This window comes from Macrosteles quadrilineatus, unplaced genomic scaffold (genome assembly GCF_028750875.1).
Source record: "Macrosteles quadrilineatus isolate MER2022 unplaced genomic scaffold, UCM_ALF_1.0 Scaffold_5__1_contigs__length_97177068, whole genome shotgun sequence".
Taxonomy (NCBI): Eukaryota; Metazoa; Arthropoda; class Insecta; order Hemiptera; family Cicadellidae; genus Macrosteles; species Macrosteles quadrilineatus.
The window spans coordinates 40,602,605-40,628,860 of NW_026542598.1; the positions used below are offsets into that span (position 1 = coordinate 40,602,605).

The 26,256-nt window shown below is 36.4% G+C and overlaps 1 protein-coding gene across 1 annotated transcript; it reads right to left on the reverse strand.

Annotated features, from left to right (window-relative positions):
- Positions 1 to 1,994: 1,994 nt before the first annotated feature.
- LOC128994449 (elongation of very long chain fatty acids protein 7-like) lies at positions 1,995 to 25,388 on the reverse strand. Its single transcript, XM_054419024.1, has 6 exons — positions 25,297 to 25,388; positions 9,160 to 9,240; positions 5,685 to 5,875; positions 4,845 to 4,982; positions 4,052 to 4,294; positions 1,995 to 3,037 (listed from the first exon to the last, which is right to left on the reverse strand). The coding sequence occupies exons 2-6, from the start codon at positions 9,233 to 9,235 to the stop codon at positions 2,837 to 2,839; spliced, it is 849 nt and encodes a 282-aa protein (XP_054274999.1). The 5' UTR covers positions 9,236 to 9,240; positions 25,297 to 25,388; the 3' UTR covers positions 1,995 to 2,836.
- Between the last annotated feature and the right edge of the window lie 868 nt (positions 25,389 to 26,256).

Here is a 26,256-nt window from a genome sequence, read left to right on the forward strand (position 1 = left end):
ATTTTGAGAAAAACTGATTTGAAAATTACAAATACGCATAAAAACGGTGTTTTTCGTATTTAAGAAACTATTTTGGTATCAAAAGAAAGCTTGTGGAAGCAATACAAATTTATGTCTTAACTCACGGTAGTTTTTATTTAAATAATTGTTTTATTGAAGCATGTCGTAAAAATCACATTTCAGAAAAGGGACCTCTTGTCGGTCCTATGTTATTTCTAAGATAAGAAAAGGTACCTCTTGTCGGGACTGCAAAATTTGTGAGATATTTTATTGTTCTCTGTGAACTGAACTTTGTTGTTGTTCTCTAAATTTCCACTAGAATGCAGGACAATTCATTTTTTGGGCTAAAATCTGTTAGTATAGTAAGAAGAATTTGTTTTGTTCCCTCTTATTTACAGGGTTTGATTTGATAGTAATCCAGCTTCCATTTTTAACGGGTAAATTCATGGCCTCCTCTAATACAAGGCCGCTGTGGAGACAAAAGTGGCAAAACCGCCGCAGTGGCCAGCACCATATGGTCCCGGCCTACCGAAACAACCGTTGCACTAATTAATTGTTCAGCGTCAGTGCAATGTTAATGTTTATAATTATACATTCGTTATTACTGTTAATACCATACGGGCAGTGCAACACTACGTTACAGTCAGTGGTGGATAGTTGTGCTAAAATCTTACCGTTAAAATCTGACAAACAGCCAGCTTATTTATGTGAAACATATGGGATGATATTGTAGTAAATCCATCAACCTATCCACTAGTGTGACGTCATGGATCCTGCAGCATGGCCTGTTTTTCTGTACCGGTGCGAAGTTGCCACACTCCAAGGCCGCGGCTTTGTATTAGAGAAGGATGTATCTTTTATTTTATTGTATTTTTTTGGTATTTTACAATAGGCTACTTCCTATGTGTTGCATTTTTTCCAACATCTTGTTGTACGGTCCCTGGCAAATGTAGACATTTATTTTGCGATCCATTGATAAAAAATAGCAAGCTTGCACCCCTATCACACTCCTCAATTTACTCTGTTTTTACTCTCTCCAAATTAAGGGTCACTTTTGGATCTTTATTTGACCTTTGAAGCTCTCTTTTACAGTACAAGTTCAGAATTTATGTCCATCTGCCTGACGAAAAAGTTGCCTATCTGATGTCCCCAACATGTGATGTTATATTCCTCAATAGACCCCCTCGTTTAAGACATAAATTATTTTTTTTTAGTTATTATTTAATTTTTTATTGTAATACGTTGATTATAATTTAATATTACTGCAAGGTAGAGTAAAACCCATATTAGTATTACAGAGTGCAGGCTTTGCAACGAATTTTAAAATTTGAAGGATTAGAAAAAACACATAAAACAGCTACACATAAGCTTTATTACAAAAGTGGGAAAGTAACTAACTTCAGTAATTGTTACATGACGTGTATTTTATTTATAAATTTACACTTAAAACTAACAAATTACACTGGCTATGTATAAAATATGTTACACACAACTGCGTACTAAGAGCCATTTAATAATTTTAATTGAGAGAAAATGAGTGCTGAAGGTTTAATTTCATAATTTTGGTCCTTCAATTGTTTGTAAAACAGAATTGAAACTAAAAATAGTGTTTAAAATGGCTCTATCAAATCCATACATATATATATATTTATATTTATATATATTACAGTTGTAAATAATACTATTACTCTAGCTTTGGATTAATATGTACAAAAGTATATTTTGATACTTTGACCCGCAATAAATAATTGCTGAAATTGAACAAAGTATTTAATTTTTGAGCAATAAAATTGTACACTACAGCACAACAAGTTTGAAATCACAAAAATAAAAGTACTGTATAGGCCTTAGTTATAATGTTCATTTTTTCACCATACCCAACTTTGGAAACATGGTATAAGATTGAAATCCTTATGCACCAAGTTATAAAGACAGCATTTTTTGTTTTTATACGGTTTTTTAATGTAACACGAGTCCTCTTTTATAGAGTCTGTGTCGTGGTGTTTATATAAAACGCAAGTTTAAACATTTCTTATTCTATGTGTTTTACACTAGCACATTCAATCTGCATAAAAAAAATATTTCTACCCAGAAACAGTCTTTGTCTTTGTACTATACTAGGATGTTCAGTAGTATTTTTGGCTCGTCATATAGTACAAACATGTTTAATTGAACTTTAGTAAACAAAACGGCATTACAATTAACTGTAGTCTTTGGAATAACAATAAGTTTGACAATTTACAGAACGACATTGCTCCAACAATCTACTCACCTAATGATATCCAGTTGACTTTGTTTTGTTTGACAAATCTGCTTATTACCTTAATGGTCGTTGTCTTGGATGCATCATTGACTCTAGATACACTGCCAAGAAGTGCACACCTCTTATTGTAAAGGTTGTGCCATTTTTATCCAAGTACTGTGCATAGTTTGTCCAGATCAACCACAGTTTATCTGCTACAGACTTTTTAGCTACACGGTCAAGAAGAACCACTAAATGTAAACAAAAGTCTACATCTTGCAAAATTAGTTTCACTCATAAGATCCCTAGATCTCATTAGGTCTGGTTCTATCCATTGTCAATAATTGCACAATCCCCCATTGAATCAGTAAACTAGCAATTTAAAAAAAAGGAAAAGAAACCTTTTCAAGGCTGAGAAGTCGTTATCATTAGTTTGTTTCCTCTTTTTTACCGTGAATCACAGATTCTTGGTGTCGTCACAAAAATATAACCTAAAATCATTGCCTGAAAACTGGGTATGACTTCCTCATTCACACTGAACTCTCAGGAAACCCCATTTCAACATCATGCCACTTCTGACAACCATTCATTCATTTACTCTGCCTTTGTCTCTTTTTGTTCTTTCTGCTTTCGCAGCTGTTGCATTCTCTCTGGATAGGCTTTGTTGTAAAAGTCGTTGAACAGATAGTAGAAGAAGATTGCGTTAGGAAGGATGAAGAAGAGGGAGAACCTTGGATATTCACAGTCGTAGATCAGCAGCTGGAGGGAGTGGACGAAGGCTATGCAGAACTGGGCCTGGAAAAGTTAATAATAAATAGAAACTAAACTGTATACATACATTGTTATACATTTAACAATGTATGAGTAACATTGTTACTTATAAATTTGTCACAGCAATTGATACATACAAATGTTGTGTATATAGTTAAGTGACTCAAGAACCATAGAGTTTGGATGGAGCATTATGTGTTCCAACTGAGAAAAAAATGCATCGTTAGAGCATTTATCCTTAACCCTTGTGACATGGACATTGATAAAAATTAATTTACATCAAGAACAATCGCTTAACCATCCAGCAGTTTGCATTTGATGAGGCGGTGAAGAATCAAAATGTTTCTTCGTTCTCTCCCCGTGGAGGCAAGGGCAGTAGGATAATCAAATGCAGGATGGTTGTGAAGATCCACATGGTGTTTTTAGGCCCATATAACAAGAACCGCGAGAAACCGTTTAGCGACAAAGCAAGCTAGAATGTTGGTTTGGTACCCCTGTTTTCTTTACTTCAGTGCCGATCAGCTGATATGCATTGTTGCTACGAGGTTTTGTGATATTAGAAATTTATTGTGACTAAGACTCAACATGGTGTTTTCCTAAGCTCAAAGAGTATGACTGTAGAAGAATATTACAGTAAATTCAGTAAATCATTTGCTTTATGCAAGAAAGGTTTGAAATAAAATTTCGAAGTTTGATTCCAGTACCTAAAATCAACTATTAATATACTTGTCTACAATAGGAAACCGAAACTGTATAAAACAAAAACACGTACCACTAGATTGTTGTAAAAATGCAACAATGCATCAGCTGATCCACAATGAGGAAACAGGGATACCAACATTGCATGTTTTGTCGTTAAACAGTGATTCACGGTACATGTAATTTGGGTTGCGTAGAAAATGTTCCAATATACAATCCAATATATATATCCAATCTAGTATGTCCAATCTACTATTTAATGACGCTGACAAAGGTACTCAAAATCCTGCAAATGAGATTAAAAAAAATGAAAAGTTGATCAATGGTACTGATACTTACCAGCTGAAGCGTGGTAATATACTTCTTCCACCACAGGTAAGGGTGTAACCTGGGGCCCAGCGCTGCTAGCAGGTAGTAGGTATACATGATTATATGCACGAAGCTGTTGATCATTCCGATGAAGCTGCCATGGCCGCCGGGGTAATACTTGGTGGCGCCCCACGAGATCATTGGCATCACTGTGTGGTGATATAGGTGCAGGAATGTCACCTGTTTGTCCTTCTTGCGTAGCACAAAGAACACCTGCAAACAGCTGATTGTAATAATTGTGGTTCTAGGCGAACCTAGGTATTGTTCTAGGTATTGTTCAACGGTACGGCGGCCAGTGCTTTATTAATGGGACCAGGGTAAACAATAGCGATAATAATAGTCATTGTTTAGTATTATAAATGAAAACAGAGGCAGTTCCATAATATCACATCGTATTTGTTGTATTTGCGATATTGATGAAAATTGCATGTAAGTACTGGGCTCCATATATTCCCCTTGGAAACTCTGGCGAGCGACAGTTCTGTTATAACAGACTAGACTCCGCAGTTAACAAAACCTGGCTAGACACGTACCTAACTCTTGGTTAGCCTTTTTATGCTTTCGAAAACTTTGGGGCTCTAGGCGTTCAAAACTCTTACGTGAATGCTAATTTTCTTGATGACTTAATCTTTTTCAGCTTCGATTTGAACTTTTGCTAAAAAGGCACTTAATTGTAATTAAATTTATCTCGAATCGATTTAAAGTAATAATTTTACACTCCATTATTGGTGTACAGTATTTGGATTGCACAAACGTTACCTACCGTATCCAAAAGTTCGGTGAGTTTAGCCAGGAAGTAGATGTAGAAGCCGCGGGCGACTCTAAGAGCGGGGGGTGTCCAAGACCAGTCCACAGGCTCACACTTCCAACTGTAATTGTACAACCATGCACCATCCAGGGCCTGCGAACAAGTACTATGTCAAGTGTTCATCTTTACTACGGTAATTAGACTCTAAGAGCGGGGGGTGTCCAAGACCAGTCCACAGGCTCACACTTCCAACTGTAATTGTACAACCATGCACCATCCAGGGCCTGCGAACAAGTACTATGTCAAGTGTTCATCTTTACTACGGTAATTAGACTCTAAGAGCGTGGTGTGTCCAAGACCAGTTGACATGCTCACACATCTAACTGTAGTTGTACAACCATGCACCATCCAGGGCCTGCAAACAAGTACTATGTCAGGTGTTCATCTTCACTACTGTAATCAGACTCTAAGAGCGGGGGGTGTCCAAGACCAGTCCACAGGCTCACACTTCCAACTGTAATTGTACAACCATGCACCATCCAGGGCCTGCGAACAAGTACTATGTCAAGTGTTCATCTTCACTACTGTAATCAGACTCTAAGAGCGCCGGGTGTCCAAGACCAGTCCACAGGCTCACACTTCCAACTGTAATTGTACAACCATGCACCATCCAGGGCCTGCGATCAAGTACTAGGTCAAGTGTTCATCTTGACTATTGAGGAGACAGGAGATGGTTCCATAATACCGACTAAAAAGCACTCTGTCAGAGGCTCAGTCCAACTTCCTAAATCTAGCCACAGTTCTAGCATGGTAATAGAATACCTAGTTCCTGCTGTGGTATACGATAGTACATACCTCCCAGAACAGCCAGACGCTAACGAGAACTTGTAGGAAGTTATAGACTATGAGGATGTTGGTCAGCCTGAAGGGTTTGCGATGCGACATGTACTTCGGGCCCCAGTTCAAGACAAAGTATAGGTAGGCCCCCATGATCGTCAGTCCTGGGACTGGGCTGCTTATAAGAGGCCAGCTGTTGGTGCGGGGGTCTGAAACAAGGATAAAACTGAAAATTGAACTACAATTATTGACTAACAAACACAAGTACACTTCTCATCCCATTGTAAATTTTGAAGCTATTTTTTTGTGTCTAGTTCATGTCCGGTGACACTGATCGCTGTCGACAAAATGTTATTTCTAGGGCATCGGGTACGATACGAGCGGCGAGCGGTACCTAAGCGGCGGTGGTGGCTACGATACAAGCGACACATTTATAACGCTCATCAAATTTCCCCAGTTTTAATGAGTCAGTTTAGTCGAAAAAGGTAAACTATGCTTACCTGCAAGACGTACTGCAACTATTGTTGCCATCTGACAATTGTTTTCATTTAAAGAAAAACTTAGTTTTTAAGAAAAATCTTAGCCCTAACTTGGTCCTATACTTTTCTGGTGACTGAAGTGTTTTAAAACTTCCGTGCTGGTCATTCTACAAACATTCCTTAGACTGCACCACACGTATCGACCCGTATTGCATGTTTGCTGCTGTTTCCCTGTCATTCTAGGCCGAACTTAACCATGACTCACCTGAGCGGCGAGCGGCGTTTTCGCGAAAATCAGTTTTGACTTGGAACCATGAGTGCCGCTCAGGTTACAGCTCGTCGCTCGCCGCTCGTATCGTACCCGAGGCCTAATGGTTTCTGCTGTGTTTGGTTAAATAACTAGGGAACGAGTTATTATTGTTATTATTGTTTATGAATAGATCGTTTTATTTGGTTAAACGAGGTTTATAATAACTCATATAACAAGAAAGAAATTGTCTATGATAAAACAGTTAGTAGATTCTTCCCTTAGTAGATTTCTCATCCTTATCTTCAGCTGAAGACAATTTTATCACTAGCGTCCGGTGTACTGAAGAGGTCGCTCTATGAATAGACCAGCTCGCTCCCCTAGTCTATTGGTGTGTGTATTTTTTTTTTTTTTTTAGGGTGAGGAGGGAAAATGCTTTTACGCACACAGGTAGCCAGCCTGTAGTGTGAGACTCCTGAGTTTATCACAGACTACTCACTAAAATACCCCCTCTACTCTTTTGTACACAGACCTGGAATTGTTTGTCACATTACTTCAAGTCAGGCCAACATGTGAGGGCTCGCACCGTTTCTGGCATTATTTATTTTTTTGACCTACACCGCATCCCGGTCGAGGTCAAGCTTCTTGGCGCGGAGAACACCCTGGATGTAAAGTGACACACAGGTCCAATTGTCCTCACCCTCCATCATCATCGGTATGACCGTGTCCACTGACAGCAGTCCTACTAACTGTTGAGCCTCTGTGTATTATAGTAGTCTATGTAGTATTAGTATTGCATAAGAATAGCTGTAAAAATTATACCCCACACAAATAGTTTTAGTCAACATCAGTAATAGTATAGAAGAAAGAATCGTGCAGTATCCATAATCCACAGTTAATGCAAAGACTGCAATACACGCAGTGTGTCTATGTATCTGAATTGCGTCCGATTGATTTAAGGCGTCGATTGGTTGCCAATACAACAAACAATGGAAGTACAAACTAGTCAAATTCAAGACTAATTGCTCTAATTGTACTGTATGTCTCTTCTGTAGCTAGAAAGTAATGATACTTGGTTAGATGACAGTAAAAAATGGAGACAAAAAACGTAATGAAGACAGCTATTTATTAAGATCTTTTGAATGTTGTCAAAGTATGACGAACTGTTAGTTTGGGTTGTTTACATTTAGCACTGTAGTACATATTGTAAAAGGTAGTGTATCTTTGACAATCATTACGATTTGATAAGAAATCCTAACCTTTATCCAACTCTTAACCTGGAGACTAAACCAACAATAAAACAGCTGATTGTTTAGCTAATTATTAACAGTGATATTTATTTAAAAAAAATTAAGTGACCACCAAAAACAATTTTTAAATAGCATTTTATTCTCAAAATAAACCTTTACTATGTAGCAAATTTCAATTCACTAAAAAAAACCGTTATTGGATAGAAAAAGTTTAGTAAAAAACGAAATGGCAGCTGTACTAGTAACTTTTGAGTTTTGGAAATTATTAAAGTGGTATTTTAGTTTTCTTTTAATCCAGAAATGATACCAAGGTCTGTAGAGAGTTCTGGGACCGTAGACAGATTTGTCCGTTGATGAAACAAACTGTGGTTATAAACATCTGCACCAAAAAATTATAGAAGTGAAAGTGAATTTGGCCCTAGGGACGAGCGTGGCAATTACTGGTGGCAAAACACGATACCTGATTGAAAGTAAAGAGCAAACCTAACCTAACCTCATAGATCAGAACATGTAGTCATCGGTGCGTGAAGGTTGGAAAGTCTCAACAGCTGATGCTAGATTTAGATTGATCAGCTGATTGGGTTGTTGTAAACTATAAATATATCCAGGTTACCGACGAAACATAAAAACACTAAAGTATGCATAAAATTTTACAATAGGAAGAAAATTCTACTCGCACTATTCAAAGAGAATGTTTAACGCCATGTTGACTTTGCCAAGTGTTCTTTTTTCAAACTGTTCTCGCTTAGCTTTTAGATTTCTACATTACACCGTAGTTGAATAGATTATTCACCATCCTTAAGGATCAGCTAGCGTTATGGTTGTTTCTTCCCGATATTTATAAGAGCGTTTTGATTGTTACTTATTATTTATTGTAATTTACCTTCATGTAGACCAAATAAAATATTTATTTATTTACTGTTAATTTACCTTTGGTATTACAGAGTAAATCGGACTTTGTACGTAATATGCATGATACAGAGATATTAAGATAATATTAGCACTCTTGACTATCAGACTGAACACATTTAGATGTTTCTGAATTTACAATAGGATCAAACGTTAATTTTCTGGACTTGCGTGATACAATCGAGTATTCTATTGCTCCTTGAAATATAAGAATACACACCAAAATATTAGTATCTAAATTTTATCCAAAAAATTTTGGAAAACCTAGATAAAAACCATACATGGTTTTAGTATTTGTTTTAAACCAATCAAAATCTTTTAAAGCCCAATGCATAATATAGTCTGTATGACGGAACCTGTATCATGTGTCTACTGGGAACTGGCCGGTATGGTAGGGTCCATGTAGACTTCCAGGTAGTGTCAGGAGATAGGCTTCATCATACATACTATATTACCAACTAGTCATTTTACAAAAATCGCCTTTAAAATTCACAAGAACTAATGAAAAGCAGTAATGCAGTTTATAGCAAATTCACAAAGCTAAACATGTTTGATCATGCATGAACATGTTAAATCATGCATGAACATGTTGGAACGTGTGAACTTACCGGCGAGATCTGTGAAGAGAAAGTCCCAATAGCTCGTGAGGCCATTGTAGACCGTGTTGTTGTATATGGAAGTCATCCTGCCTGAAAAAATTGTATGCATGAACTCAATGAGATTTGTACGTTATATTGACTTTTGTGTGTTGAAGTAGACCTGCTTACCTGCTGTAACCAATGTTTTATTCATAGTCATCAGTTCTTTATTCAGCCAAATTAACAAAAAAACCATTTCGTAGTTGCATGAATGAATAAACGTAGTTGCATGAATGAATGAACGTAGTTGCATGAACGAATGAACGTAGTTGCGTGAAAGAATAAACGTAGTTGCATGAATGTATAAACGTAGCTGAATGAGCCACTAATAGAGTTTAAATTTACTTTTTCTTCTTTAGTTTTGATTCAATATATAACATATTTTTCATAAGTTGCCCTTTCAGTTTTGATGCTTTAAAAAAGTTTATTATTTGAGAAAAATAGTCTTTGCCAGTGCACTCTATTGGTAGAGTAGTTCAAATATAATCTCTATTGTAACAGTGGCTACAAGGTGTAATCAGTCAAAGGTAAAGGGTATTTTGAAGATCGTTGTACTCTCCACAAATGGGCTGTAATAGATTGTTACAAAGCTTATTTTCTTAAGGCATAATAAGTAGTGCAGTAGAACCTCGGTAACAAGTCTTATGGGGTTTGGTTTGATGAAATAAGCCTCAAGATTGACTTGTTATTGAGGTTTCCAATAACATTTAATTAAGTGCAATGTCAAATTATTTGAAAACTACACTTGTTACAATAGACACTTGCTATGGTGGGTCTTGTTATCGAGATTCCACTGTACTACTAAAACATGTATCGTGTTAGGTAGTAATAGTAATAATATAATCAACTATTGAAAACTCTCTTTACATCTTAAGTAAGTAATATAACTTCTTTAGCAACCCCAAGTTTATTTACTACATAAGTCTAGTTTAAAATATGAAAAGTGCTTTTCATTTCCATTAAACTAACACCATTAACAAGAAGGATTAACAGCTCTCTGAGCTTATTGAAATGTCAATGAACTGCTCCTATGAAATACTCATTGTTAAATTTAGTTCAACATGAACTTTTATATTTATCGAAATAGCTTAAAATAAACGGAATACCTATGGGGTAAAATTAAGAAACTTTAGCTGAAAAGATTTTTATTACAATTATTTATAGCAAATGTATAAATTGTTTGACGGGGATCCAAACAATATTTTATCCAATCATTTGGTTAAGAAAGAGAAAAAAACGAATTTCATTAATGTTGAGAATACACAACACTTGCACTATTCAAGGTACATGCTGTACACCCCGCCAGGGCTAGGAATCTGTACCTCTGTGACACAGTTGTCATATTCCGTCCTTGGAAGTGTGCTGGTGGGTCAACCATTGTACCCCAGCCTACTTGTCAGACGGAGAAAACAGCTGATCATCAGCTGACCGTAAAATCACCTGTTACGCGGTAACTGTAGTCACCGTTGTGGTGGCTTCCGCACCACCTCGGGAACTAACAAAAATGGTAGAAAATTATGTGACTCCAGATTTATAAAAAAGAATTGAGTGTTTTGTAAAGCTATTAAGGTTATTTGCCAGATTGTTTTTATTATACCTAAAAAGCAAACTATAACAATAAATTGTCTCTTACATTGAATATATAATTATTCCATTCCTGTGTTAGGTTTTACAATGAAAAATGGACGTGTTAAGCTACCAACATGAATGATTTCAATAACTGATTTCTGTCAAATAAGCCTACTTTTTAACCAAGCCAAACTGAAGCAACTTATTTTTTATTTATTTACAACGGAAACAACGCTTACAATAATAATTACGAGAGGTCGTCCAGTGGTCGAAACTCGACCAAAAATATGTAATGTAAACTTACTCACTTCTCTATTTTCACCCCACACTTTAAATAAAAACAAAACATGTGATTGGAGTTTCTTCCATTTGTTTTGATTTTCTGTTTATGTTTCGTTGTTATTTCGTCACCAGCATGGCAACTCATAATATCCATGTTAAATTTTTCAAAATTTTAAAATTCATTTTTTGTGCTTATTTTTGAGCCTATTTTAATTTATAAAGGGATTCTGCACACCTACAGGAAAATAGCTTTCTAACAGTATGCGTAGATTTTCCCTACGATGCACACGAGCTGAGAAAAAAGGTTTTAAAGAAACATGCTTGCCTATTAATATATAGATAGTCCATTCCTGTGTTAGGTTTTACAATGAAAAATGGACGTGTTAAGCTACCAACATGAATGATTTCAATAACTGATTTCTGTCAAATAAGCCTACTTTTTAACCAAGCCAAACTGAAGCAACTTATTTTTTATTTATTTACAACGGAAACAACGCTTACAATAATAATTACGAGAGGTCGTCCAGTGGTCGAAACTCGACCAAAAATATGTAATGTAAACTTACTCACTTCTCTATTTTCACCCCACACTTTAAATAAAAACAAAACATGTGATTGGAGTTTCTTCCATTTGTTTTGATTTTCTGTTTATGTTTCGTTGTTATTTCGTCACCAGCATGGCAACTCATAATATCCATGTTAAATTTTTCAAAATTTTAAAATTCATTTTTTGTGCTTATTTTTGAGCCTATTTTAATTTATAAAGGGATTCTGCACACCTACAGGAAAATAGCTTTCTAACAGTATGCGTAGATTTTCCCTACGATGCACACGAGCTGAGAAAAAAGGTTTTAAAGAAACATGCTTGCCTATTAATATATAGATAGTCCATTCCTGTGTTAGGTTTTACAATGAAAAATGGACGTGTTAAGCTACCAACATGAATGATTTCAATAACTGATTTCTGTCAAATAAGCCTACTTTTTAACCAAGCCAAACTGAAGCAACTTATTTTTTATTTATTTACAACGGAAACAACGCTTACAATAATAATTACGAGAGGTCGTCCAGTGGTCGAAACTCGACCAAAAATATGTAATGTAAACTTACTCACTTCTCTATTTTCACCCCACACTTTAAATAAAAACAAAACATGTGATTGGAGTTTCTTCCATTTGTTTTGATTTTCTGTTTATGTTTCGTTGTTATTTCGTCACCAGCATGGCAACTCATAATATCCATGTTAAATTTTTCAAAATTTTAAAATTCATTTTTTGTGCTTATTTTTGAGCCTATTTTAATTTATAAAGGGATTCTGCACACCTACAGGAAAATAGCTTTCTAACAGTATGCGTAGATTTTCCCTACGATGCACACGAGCTGAGAAAAAAGGTTTTAAAGAAACATGCTTGCCTATTAATATATAGATAGATAGAAGATAGATAGATTGTTATCATTACTACCACTTGAGACGGGGACTCCACCTAGGTGCGTATTTAAACCCAAATGTGAGGGAAGGGTGAGTGTAGAATCGTGTGAGATGATCTGTGTGTGTAGCTTTGCTACTGACTAAGATCAGCTGTTTCATTAGCCAGTATCATTTATTTAAAGCTCACTGTTAAGGAACAGCTGGGTCCAGTTTTGAACCTTCAAAAATCCACTGACTTTTATTGGGATCGAACTGCACAATCTTGAGAGTGGTATTTAACTTTGTTCTGTGTTAATAGAATTGACCACGGCTGGTCTGTAAATAATGAATTGACTACTTCAGTATTATTAAAAAATAGAAGCCTTAACCAGGGACTATTATTCAAAGATCAATTTATAAACCTACATCGACGCTAAAAGTACAAATTTTCGTATACATAAAACGTCTCTAGTAATTTTTTGACAAATATACAGGTTACAAAAATTGCTGGAAACAAACAAACCGCAGTTGATCGAATCAATAGTTATTTGTGTAACTAGTGAGCCTTCTGCACTCGTGTTACACATTATATTTTTCCTACAGTCACTATTAAAGCATATAAATAATTAGTCTTTCAAACAATATACAGCACGTTTTTAGGTTCAGCTGGCAACACAAATAGGTGCCCTAGAGAAATTAGTCACCGGTCCGTATCAAGCAGGAAACCCACTGGTCCGACACTCTCCGACACGACGCCTTCCGTCAAGTCTCCGACACCTTCAGACAATATTACTTTGCATGACTTTTAATGGACTGTAACCCACTAGTCCGACACGACACCTTCCGATCCAACACGTCACGACAACATTGCTCTCTGGGGCATTCTTGTCGGATGTCGGATCCGTCATTTCTCAACTCTGCGTGCACCAGGCCTAGATTTAGTCACTGTTTAGCTTTGTGTGTGATGTTTTTGTACAATTATTGGTTACGGAGAAGATAAAAAAAAAATTTATTTTAAAATTCCCATGTTATTCTTGTGGAGAATATTGTGAAATATTGTAGTTTGCTTTCCGATGGATATATTTTGATCAAATTAGGTAAATTTATTTATTTTATTCTAAATTATTAATATTTTACTAAAATCATTTTTTTTACCCTCCCTGTCAAAAGCAAGCCTAGGTTAGGCATAAAACCTAACGTTAATTAAATACATATTATTGGAAATCAATTCAGGCAAATAGAAATTCGCTTAGACAGCAGATTTGCTGTGGTGGGGGTATTAATGTTCATGTTTTGTATTGTACTTTTTGCTAATTTCCCTGTAGTAAAAGTAATTGTAACCGGAATGATCAAGGTGGGTCTAGGAAGGTACCTGACCATTGTAATCTCACATACTAACAGAGATCGTCATAAATGTTATGGACTTTTTTTATTATTTGCTTTTGTATCCCTATCTACTGCTTGCGAACAGTATGTGATCACATTTCCCATCGCAACTGGCACTGTTGGAGTGGTGGTGTGTTTCTCGTCGAAGGCCTACTGTCGGAGCCCGTCGGACCAATGGGTTAAGGTCTTAAAATTGCGGAAGGCGTCGGAAGGTGTCGGAGACTTGACGGAAGATGTCGTGTCGGAGAGCGTCGGACTAGTGGGTTTCCTGCTTCACTCCGCTAATTTTTCCTCGGCAATAATGTGCTCCACGATTTGAGAAAACAGTTCCGTATATTTTTGTAATTTGCAGTGGTTTCACCTAAAAAATTGCTTTAAAGGTATTTTCTTGTTTATTAAGATCGTAGGAATGTTTTAAAAACGTTTATAAGAAAAGTTCAGAAATACCAAAACTATAAACACGAAATGACAGGTTAAATCGTAGTTATAATAGTCAATCAGCTGCTCATAGTATTATTATCTTAAGTGTTGCCAACCCATTTCCAAGCGTACACGGATTACTTGCATAATAGAACCACGCTGTTTTGTGTTGTTTCGTTGGAATCCTGATGTACGCCAAAGTATAAACCGTACGACAAAGTATAAATATACAGCAATTAGCAGCTTTCTGTACTATAAACAGTACAAGGAAGCCAACTTTGTCGGGTGACTGTAGGAAAAATTATTTTTATACACAATTCGCCAACTTCCTATTCACCTTTGTTTGTACCGTAGTTGTGTAACCGGCGAAAACAAAAACACATAAATTATTCAAGCCAACTTATGATCCAACGAAGATTGATTTTTCAAAGGCCAAACGTGGGCGAAGTTTGGACTCCTCTCCTTCAAAACTTGATGCCCTTGTGATGAAATATTGACTACGTCAAGACATTTCAAATGTAGTATAAAGTGAGACAGAACCACAGTTATGTCCCATATGGTGGAGAGATGACCTACTGCTACACAATGGGCGACATTCGCTGCAGTAGTGTTATCTGTAGTGGCGTCACTTTATTCTTCTTCTTTTTCTTCTTCTTCTTCTTTTCTTTAATTTTATCCACCTGATAATAGACCACAATCTGACTATAATTTTGCAATTGTAGCGTTTAAATTCTTCTTCTTTTAAGAAACCCGAGTTTTCTTCGTGTCTCACTGTGTGGAAAAACAAGTTGTTATATTATGTAAATACACCTCGATATCAAGACTATGAGGATTTTCAAATAAGACTTGTCATCAATTTTTACTTATTATCGAGGTTTGCAATAACAATGTGATTAGGGGTAGAATAAATTTAATCCAAAGGGATTGGTGGCTTGTTATCGAGGTTCGTCTGTACGATGCCAATCATAGATCCATATTTATTGTACTTGTTTGTATTTTTTCATGCTATTGTTGGAATGAATCAAATAACAAACTAAGGTACCATAAGCACGTATTAACACAATTTTCTAAATCAAATACATAAAAATACTCGTACAGCTAAAATATGTCAACGAGGACGTGGCTGCTAAGATCTAAGTAATGAGAACTAGAGGAAAAATTAAGAAAAGACGAAACAAATTGCCGAACATTAGAAGCTGAAAGGACCAGTCCGGAAGGTCGAGAGGCCGGATGATCGGTAGTCCGATGAGGTAACGCCAGGAATGAGATGACGTAACTGACGCGCCTAGAGAAAGTGGCAGGACCTCAGGATCTACTGGACATCTGACTTCATTAGGGTCTAGAGTGATGAGGAAAAACGTCACAGGATGTAGAGTTGAAGTTTAAACACTGTAAGTTATACTGTAGCAAAACAGCTGTTTAATACATGCGTTGCTCTAGGTGTAAAGCATTTAGCTAGAAATACAACAGGAGATAGCACTGACAAGGTAACTCACGTTTGGGTTGGTACTAACTAGTGGATCAGCGCATTGGCTCATAGCTTTATGTATATGCAATCCCACATTCAAATGTACTGAGTACAATGTAATTCATCCCCTAGTACAAATGGTGGCCAACGTCTCGAAATCAACTTTGCACCTCCAGTTGTATCCCTAGCTCAGTGGTTGAGGATGTAAAGCATTTCCCCCCCACACCGAAAAAAGTATCAGCTGTTGAGGATTTCAGCTGTACATTTTACAGCTGTAAATGTCTACTGCTTTTGCCGAAGAAAATAGTCCCGTTTAACAAATTAAATATGCTTTTGTATCATAATTGATTCATATTTTCAAAGAGAAATAAGTTATTTCTATTATATAGATATTTTGATTAATCAAAATAGTTATTCAAAGAACCATAAAATTACTTTTGAGTCTTTTGGTTAGTTTCAAGCTTTTCCTTGGTCACGGACCGACATCGGGCTTGGTATTTACTGTGCAAAACTGACCTGAGTCAGGTAGTTGGGTATTCCTGAATTGCGCTAACTACTTCAGGGAGCCACTCGAAAAGTTCATTATCTGGGCCGCAAGTGACAGCCCTCTTTGACTGCATAATTGGTCAGGTTAGGCTAGGAGTTATGTAAGTTAACTTAGGTTAAGTTATTGTAGGTTAGGTTATTTTAGGTTAGGTTGGATGAGGTTAAGTTTGGATAGGTTAGGATGACATGTAAACAAGGTTATTCCTTCTGTCGGAAACTCGCCCCTGCTTGGCTTGGGCTTGGCGCAACTAAGGAACTGTTTGGTGCAATTAATGCACGGCCCGGACATCATGTCCCGTTTGTATATTCAGCAGTGAAAGTGGTTCTGGGCTGGACTTCCACATCTGCGACCTTTAACTTGCGAGAGAGTGCGTTACCGGTCCTCTGGCTGAGGCAAGTAGACAAGAAAACACATGATCAACATTACAGGAAGTTTCCGTAAAATATTTGCTATCCATTGGCTAAATTAAATTATTGAATGAGTTATTGCTTTACTTTAGGAAAAACTGCAATTTAGTGCTTCCTCTCATATCAGAGTTTTACGTTTGGTGTGTTCGATCCTGTTCTGTAAAATGAGCGGATTTTACTACCCCTAGCGTATTTTTATGTTTACACTATTGTATCTTTACTATCACCCTATAATCTGTACTAGTTCAATTTGGTTTAATTTTCAAAATGTCAATTGATATGGACCAATAATTAATTGAATTTGTGTGCACTTTAAAGAGTACTAGAGGTCGTCCAGTGGTCGAAAACTCGACCAAAAATATCTGATGTACAGACTTTATGTTCATCCCATGCTGTAAATAAAACATGTGATTGGAATTTCTTCCATTTGTTTGGATTTTCTGTTTATATTTTGTTGTTATTTCGTCCCCAGCATTGCAACCCATAAGGCCCATGTTAATTTTTTTAAATGTTAAATTGATTTTTTGCGCTTATTTTTGAGCCTGTTTTAATTTATAAAGGGATTCTGCACACCTACAGGAAAATATTTTTCTAACAGTTTGCGAAAATTTTCCCTACAATGTACAAGAGCTGAGGAAAAGTGGTTTTAAAGAAACATGCTTGCCTATTAATATATAGATATTACAGATAATATCTTAAACGTACTGTTTCGTTTAAAATGTTTGATCTTATTAGCTATACACTATAATTTCTATATCTATTAATATCTCAATCAATTGCTTACCTCGCTCTAAATAGAATTTTTATCCGGCATGTTGTATGTTTTTAAATAATACTGGCAATTATTTCTAGCAAACGTAGTCAAAGATTTATAATCGCGGTTTAGCGAGAAAATTAATTAAAGGGACATTAACTTTGGAAATTATTGAGAATTGAAACTAAACATAAAACGGACGAATTATATTATACAAGTATATCCAAAGCTATGGTGTTAATTTATTCTCCATTAAACATCTTCCTCTATTATACTAATCACCAAACGTAGAGCCTCTTAACATCCACTTTACTATGTAGCCTAGCCAGTAGCCACGTGCAGCTTTATAATTGCTGTTTGCATCATGTAACCTAACCTTCATTACGAAAAACCACGTAATTACCTTATCAACCGACTCTTCTTGTTCATCCTAAAACGAATTAATTCAATAAGGCAACTCAATTAAACTTAACGGTCCTTAATTTGTCCGTTTCCAAATTGCTTTGCTATTTACGTGTTCGTGATTTTCCAATGTTGTAAAACTTACACACATAAAACATGATTGTGGATTTTTCAAATTGTTGTTTAGTTTTTATCGCTGTTACAATTAATTAGAAACCCTATTTAACCTAACGCTATACAGGAAACCTATTTCAAACCAATAATTTGATTTATAAGCTCCTAGAATTATAATATCAACAAATTTAATAATACTTTTACCTAATTAAACTGGTAAATCTGCAAATTTTCATTCGAGGTATTATATTTTGGGAGTAAAGTGCACAATACAATTATTGGGTTGATCGATTCTTCTATATGTAAAATGAGAGTTTACCCTAAAATAGGGTACGAGTTGACATTGCCTACTCCAACGCAATCAATTATAAGACACAAACAACAAGATTAATATATCGCAATAGTATAAGTCTATTTTTTCCTAGGACATTAGGCACGAGCCCGGGATTGTTTTTCACATTACTTCAGGCTAGACCTAGGGGTTGCGGCATTATAACCTAGATAAAATCCATTGGAGATTTGGCAGGATTTGGCCCACACTCTAACCACTAGACCAGCTCGCTCCCCCAGTATAAGTATATTTGCAGTATCCAAAGTCAACGGTGTCAATGTCTCAACGTCCGTGCAGACGACGGTAATATTTCCCTGTCACGGGGAAGCAGATTGGTATTTCCTGAGACTACTTTCCCTCTCAACAGGTTATGCGACTACATTGTTTTACCGTCTGGTACATTCTTCTTCCTTACACCTATGACGTTATTGATGGGCGTTCCTTTTGATAACTACATTTTGATAGGGGTGAGCATTAATTGAGCCAACTGACCTGAGTTAGGTAGTCAGGTATTCCTGAATTGCGCTTTTACTCAGGGAGCCACCCGATGCGTTAATTAACTTCACCAAGTTAACATTACATAAGAGGGGGTGGCCCTCTTTGACAGTATAATTGAGTAGGTTAGGTTAGGTTAAGTTAGGTTAAGTTAGGTTAGTTAGGTTAGGTTAGGTTAGGATAGGATAGGTTTAGATGACATGTAAACAAGGAAGTACCTTTTACCGGCAACTCACCCCTACCTGGCTTGGGCTTGGTACAACTAAGGGACATTTTTGGCGCCCTCTGAGGGCTTAGCGCACTTAAGGAATTCTTTGGTGCAATTAATGCAACACCTTTGATAGCACAAGTTGAACAAGCAGATTATAAGCTTTTACTTATAAATTAATTATACGTTCTTTTATACTCATTATAAACATGACTTATAGACACATACATAGTCCCTACACTTGTAAATCATGGGGAGCGAGCATATCTATTGGTAGAGCAAGGGACTTCGGACCCTGTGGTTCCGGGTTCAAATCCCGACAAATCACCAATGGACTTTAAATAAATAACAATGCCGCAAGTCACGACTCCCTCTAGACTTAGCCTAAAATGTGAATAATATTCCTGGTCTGAACTTAGAGGAACTTAGAGGAATAAATTTATAGCGAAACTATTGTAAATGATGGAACTCTACCCTTACATAACTGTGGGTGTAAATATACTCGGATACACTTTGATCTGAACGTAATTGTTTTATTATAACAGAACATGCCCAGCCGATGGGAAATTGGGAAAAACAAGCAGATTACGAAATATATCTACAATCAGAACTGTGCAAGAGTTAGGATCTGCAGTGCAAAGAGCACCGTGGTAGATTAATGGTGATTGCAGCCCAGCAGCCATCTTGGATGATGGAGGATGGAGGTTATATTGGATGGAGGATGGAGTGAACATCTACTGGAGTGGACTAGTTACAGACAGTTTCATAACGAAAGCAACATTGAAGTGTGCAGTTAAGTTGCATCACTCGAGTTAGGTAGGATGTACACTGATGCACTGTTTGTGTTGATGTTCTAGAATTTTGTAGCAAGGAAGATAAACATTATACGTAGTGCTTCAGGAGGTCGTGTATTAATTGCACCAAGCCCTCTGAGGGTCCATAAAATGTTCCTTAGTTGCGCCAAGCTCAAGCAAGATAGGGGTGAGTTGCCGGCATAAGGGTTAACCTAGTTTACGTGTCATCCTACACCCAACCTTATCTAACCTCCTAACCTAACTTATCAGGTCCTGATGACCTAATAATTAGACCGATTCGTTAATTACAAGGCAAAAATGTGGGTCGGATTCCACTATAAATAGGCCCATTAGTTGCCTTTGGCTGTACAAGCTATTAATTTTCAGCTGTGTCTAAGGAATATGTCGGCCTTAGTCAACAAGACTACAAGATCGCGCCACCCATCCTACACTCTTCTCCATCCATGATGCTTACAATACCTACATTCGTATGGTTGCCATTTCAAAGTAAAGTATTAAAGTATTTTCATTGAATGAGGTTTAGATAGATTCACATCAAAGCAGATAGGTGTTTGTGATGAAGCTATCAGAGATGTAGGTTAGAGGTGGAAATTCCCAGTACATGATTTGCACAGTTTGCTGTAGTAGCGCACGCATTTCACCATAGTTGTAATTGAAGATTTCGAGATTGTCTGCAACAGTTGCAGGCTAGGCTTAAAACTGACGGAAATTCTGAACAAATAATTTCAGTTCTGCGAAGATGTGAAATGTAAAGAGTTTGTTGCAAATATGTAATGTTAATAGCTACAAAGATAATGTGGAACCTCTAATTGTTTTGTGATGACTTCTAATTTGGGGGTCCTAATAGTAGGTGTGATCATGACACAATTGCAGGGAAATGATTTGAAGATGAAGCGCTGAAAGTAGTTTTTATTTTCAAGTCTGAACTTGGGATCTTTTGTTGTGCAGACCACAACTCATTTTTGATTCTAGCCAAAAGACTCAAATAGTTTTTTGGTGGAAAGAATTTCCGTCCCCATAGATAAAGGGAGTCACAAAGAAAATCAGATCTCGGACTTAGGTCTCAAATGAATACTGTATAGTTCATAGCTACGTAACCATGATGACATTTGCGAAACCATACAAAATTCAAAATTTCCCTAAATTTATCTTATAGTTTCCATCCTGAAACCCTTTCCATCCTGTAGGTTACCTTAACCTACGTTTTCAATTTTCATTACCTCTCTGCAAAACCTGTACAATATTTCTAGAAGAAAACGAAATTCTGCAATACTACCAACATAGTGCATCCCGTCGTCAGAAATCCTTATCTTTTCAATTTGCGGTTGCTGCAATACCATAAATTGCAAACTAGCCTGACCACCGAGTGTGAGGTATCTAAGATCTTAATGTGATGCCACATGTAAAAGGAAATTGTAGTTGTCAAAGTAGCTGCTATTGTCATCATTGTATCCGTAGTCAAATGTCAAACGACTCTACCTCTGGGCATACATTTTATCAAAGAGAAAGTGAATTCAGAAATGACCAGGATGCGGAACCAACGATGTGAGCAATTGCGCTAATTCAGACCCTGGAAGCTCCAAAGACCTGTGGTTTATTCTTGTAGATCACTCATAAAATTGAACTACCCATTGTATAAGCGGTTAGATTCCGTGGTTTGGCAAGACTTAAATTGATGATTGAATCGGTTAAGTGAATAGGCTGAAATGTCTTTTGGAAAATAGGAAACTATACAAAGTGATTTGATAGCCTCTATCGTGAGCTGTGAAATATAACATTTATCGTTACATGACCGTTTCAAGTCATTGTCATTATCATTATGGGGACTCCACCTATGTGCGTATTTTAACCCAAATTTAAGTGAAGAATAAGTGTAGAATGAAAAGATATGCCTTGTGTAGCTTTGTTACTGACTAAAATAAGTTGTTTCATTAGTCAGTATCATTTATTGAAATCCCAATGATCAAGGACAGCTGGGTCCAATTTTGAACCATCAAAAAGCTGCCAACTTTTCTCGGGATCGAAACGGCGACCTTTTTGATCACTAGGCGAGCACTATAACCACTCAGCTACCCAGTCACTACATACACATTTCAACCAGAAACTCGCGAGTTTGTAAGCCTTGGTTCGTGAGGTTTGATGGTCATGATAGAACCACAACCGAGCATAGAACGTAATGTGCGTGTCTCTCGTAACTCCTCCAGTGTGGCCAACTTGAGATAAGGAATTTCACCCTGTAAAGTTGCATAACACGTGTGTGGCTGTAGGCTTTATCCAACTATTGGTTTAGGGACTATGTGATTGTTAAGAGCAAAATTCACATAGCTTGTAATCGAAAAGCACGCTGTTTTGTGTTGTTTGGTTGGAATACTGGAGTCACTGGAGTACGACAAAAAAGAGTGCGGCAATAGTTATTTGAGTAACTAGTGGACAAAGGCAGTTTGCACTCGCGTTACACATTTTATTTTCCCTTCAGTTACTATAAAGCATAAAATAATTAGTCTTTTAAACATTGTGCAACACGTTTTTAGGTTAGGATAAATCCAAACATTGAACGAAATGGGAAACGCTGCACCAGCTGACCGTAGTCGTAATATTAGTGTTGTCAACTTATTTTCAAGTGTAACCGTATTGCTAATAAAAGCATACTGTTTTTTGTCGTTTGGTTGAAATACTGGAGTGCGGCAAAAAAAAATGAGTGTGGAAAAAGTAAAAATTTGTGCAGTAAAAGTAAAAATGAGTATTGCAAAAGCAAGTAAATGCAGCAATTAGCTACTTTGCGTGCTATAATCAGAACAAGAAAGCCTACTTTGTTAGGTAACTGTAGAAAAAATATGTTGCTTAGAAAGATGTTGCTATTAGAACTTCACAGATTAATAAGCCACATGGCAACCAACAATAATAAACTCAAGCGTACATCTGATATATTACTAGTTCTTCATGGTCAAGGGCGATGACGTAGAGTGTTAAATTTGTCATAATCAGCTTGACACCTGGCTGTCAACACGAGATGACATATTGAACGCGCCATTTTTGGTCTCGTTTTACCCGCCAATTTGTGGTCTTTTTTAATCATGTAGCCGGCGATAAGGAAATACAGTCGTGAGCCGTTTTGACACTTTCCTTAGCTCTCTCCGGAACTAATTGTGTTAAGGAGCGATAATTTATAAACTACCTCGTCAGTTAGAGAAATTATTAACTATTCTAAAGTATAATTGGGTAAGATTTTGTTGTGTGTTTTTCACAATCATTGTTCGTCCCTTTATATATTTTGGTATTTTATTAAATTTCAAAAACGCAACACGTTAAAACCTGTTAATTATCCTCATTGTAAGGCTATTTGATGATTTTAAATGTAAAATGGCACCTTGTTGACAAAACCAATCCGATTTTATATGGGGAGGAAAAATTAATATCGGGTACGATCGAATAATTTATACGTAAAAAAATGAATATTGATCGCTTGTTTAGAGCATACACTAACCCTTATGAATATAAATACAACCTTCTAATATAAATCACGTAATTCATAAAAAAATACTAGTTAATAATAATCTATCGAAGTTATCAAACTAAAATGCAACACAAAGTTAGATGTAGTAATCAGAATAAAAATACAAAAAATAGAACTTGAATTGCTAACTCCTCATTTTAAAGTTATAAACTATGCTGTATTATTATTCTACAGATCGTGTGATATTTAAATGTTATATTATTAATATGAAGTACGGAACAATATGAAATAAATCATGAAAGTCAATAATGAATATCGAGAACAAAAAGAAAACGAAACGAAACATCAGTAAGAGTTATATAAAGTACTGTAATGCACTTTCAAGATACACATTTACAAATTTTTCGTATTTTAAGAAAAATAAATATGGTTGTATGTTTTGGAATGTGTATTTTAGTGATTTTTTTATTAAAGTGTGTAATGCCTAAACATGTATTTTTGTCATGTAACCTCCCCTATTCTAACGTAAACACCCTCATCGTGGTTGAAAATTTAAAAACTGCTATTTATTTCCTAAAATGCTTAGATTCCTTGGATCTAAATAGTTTAATATTTTCCTAAAATACCATTGAGAATTAATACTCGTTGTTTCACCAACTCTCAACAATGATCGTGTTGTTACTGAGCAAAATCTTCATGCCAAATCACGATAAACATAACGATTTGTTGTTGTAAAAAGGATTAAGATTTATCTTCATGTTACAACAAGATGCAAGGTATACACAGGATGTTTATCAGGTCAATAAAAGTACGCGAACAACTCGCGATAGTAAATCCATAGGCGGAAACATGCGGAAGTATTGAATCACCTACAAAACCAAAACCAGATCCTTCACACTCACTGACACACTTGTCCTGTTTGTGTGTGTGTGAGGTAATAGCTACCAGTAGATCATAGATTATGAAGATAGAGACGTTGTCACGATAATATTTAGTTTAGAATTAGATGGTGAAAAGTATCCTCTGACTTTTGAAGAAAGGACTTTTCCTGCACAGGAACTTCTTTTCACATGAGTTCTATATTTTCCATATAGTCAACTATCAATTATCAATTATTTGAGATAGGGACGCCCCCTAAGTGAGCATTTTAACTCAGAGTGAGAACAACTAAGAGCCCAATGATCAGGAACAGCTGGGTCCGGTTTCAAAGCATCAAAAAGCTACTGACTTTTCTCAGGATCGAACCGGAAACATTTTGATTGGATTTGCAGGTAGGTTCAGAACCATCCAGTTGTTATCATAAAGGGAAAGCCATTGGTGTTTAGTGGGATTCGAACTCGAACCTTCAGGCTAGAACTTCCGCGATATAACCACTAGATCGTGCAATTTTTTCTTTAATATTGATAGCTAAAAGGTGAGGGAATGACTTCTTCATGTTTGGTAAAGGATAAATTTCATGCACTAATGATATAATAATGTGATAGGGAGTAAAGTATTAACGATTTTTATCGTATTTAGCTCCTCGCTTCATTCTACAATTATACTTTTAAGGATTTGGATTAAAATACGTCGAGCTTCAGGCTTAATTCCACGGCTTAGTTGGTAATCATAACTCGTAACTGGAAAGAAAGTAACCTGTTTATTTATATATGAAAGGGCCTACAACAACAAAAATAAACCTCCATTAAAACTCTCTAGCCAAGGAAATTATATCGCTACTTAGTCTCAAATCAATATAAATCAAATGGTTTGAATAAAGTAATACAAATTAATCCTTAGCAAAATTTAAGTTATTCATTATTAATTTACTTTAACAATAAACATTGTATGTGCAATTAAACTGTTTATGTTTACTGGATAATTTAACAGGTTAAATACTAAACTATGCAAAAAAATAATATAAATATAATCTAAAATGGTGGCAAAAAATGAAAGAATGAATCATGCATTAGCAAAAAATCCATAATCAAGTAATATTATAACTCTTAAATATATCACAGCTTTCACAATAAACTTCACTCAAACCTTAATGAACAAAAAGTGTTACCTTAGAAAAAAAGTAATCCAAGAATGGTTGTGCACAACGGCGGTGCGACGGCGTTAGTACGTCGCGCGTATCCTTAGCGGTGGTGAGCGCACATGCACGACTGGAGCATGGAGCATGGAGCATGATAGATCCTGGAGGGGGGACAATGATACTACAGGTGGCGGAAACGAGGTTGCATAACAGAGAGTTGTCAGATCAGCGCGAAGGAAAGTTGACTCGGCGACCCGGGAGTGTATCCCTGGGGAACCCCTAGTGAAACCTTGGGGGACGCCAAAGAAACTAACCTAGAGTATGTGGGTCCTTGAGGAAAGAAATGGTGCGTAGAGAGATCCTTGAAAGACCCCTAGTTGAATTTTGAGGGATCCCATTGAGATGAACCTTAATTGATACGACACTTAAAGCTTTTACAGACCCAGAAGTAGTATAGATTTAAGAAACCCCTTCAGTTGAACCTTACCCATAGAAATAAACATCAAGAGTCAATACATTCTTACGATTTTACAAACCCTTAAAAATAATAATAGAATCATCAGGAATCGTTCCAGTTGAACATTACCCATAGAGATTAACCCTTCAAAATAGTAACAGAATTGTCAGGAATCCCTCTAGCTGAACCTTGAAAGGCCCCCAAAAGAAATTATCATTGAGGGACTCCATAAAGACAAATCTTCATGGACTCAAGAGATGAACCTTGAAGGAACCCCTTACATATGAAATTTGAGAGACTCCATAGAGATCAACTTTTAGAGATATTACACTTTACAGCTTTGATGAACCCTAAGTGGTAGAAACTTGAGGAACTTCCAGGGCTGTATTCCTGAAAGACTTTTAGAACTTACCCTGAGAAACCACAGGGATATATAGTCTGCATGATGGATCCTGTCCCTTGACCCTTCGTCTACCTCGGACTGAAATAAGCATTGAACCTTATACCATTGGCCAGTCCTCAGGAATACGAAG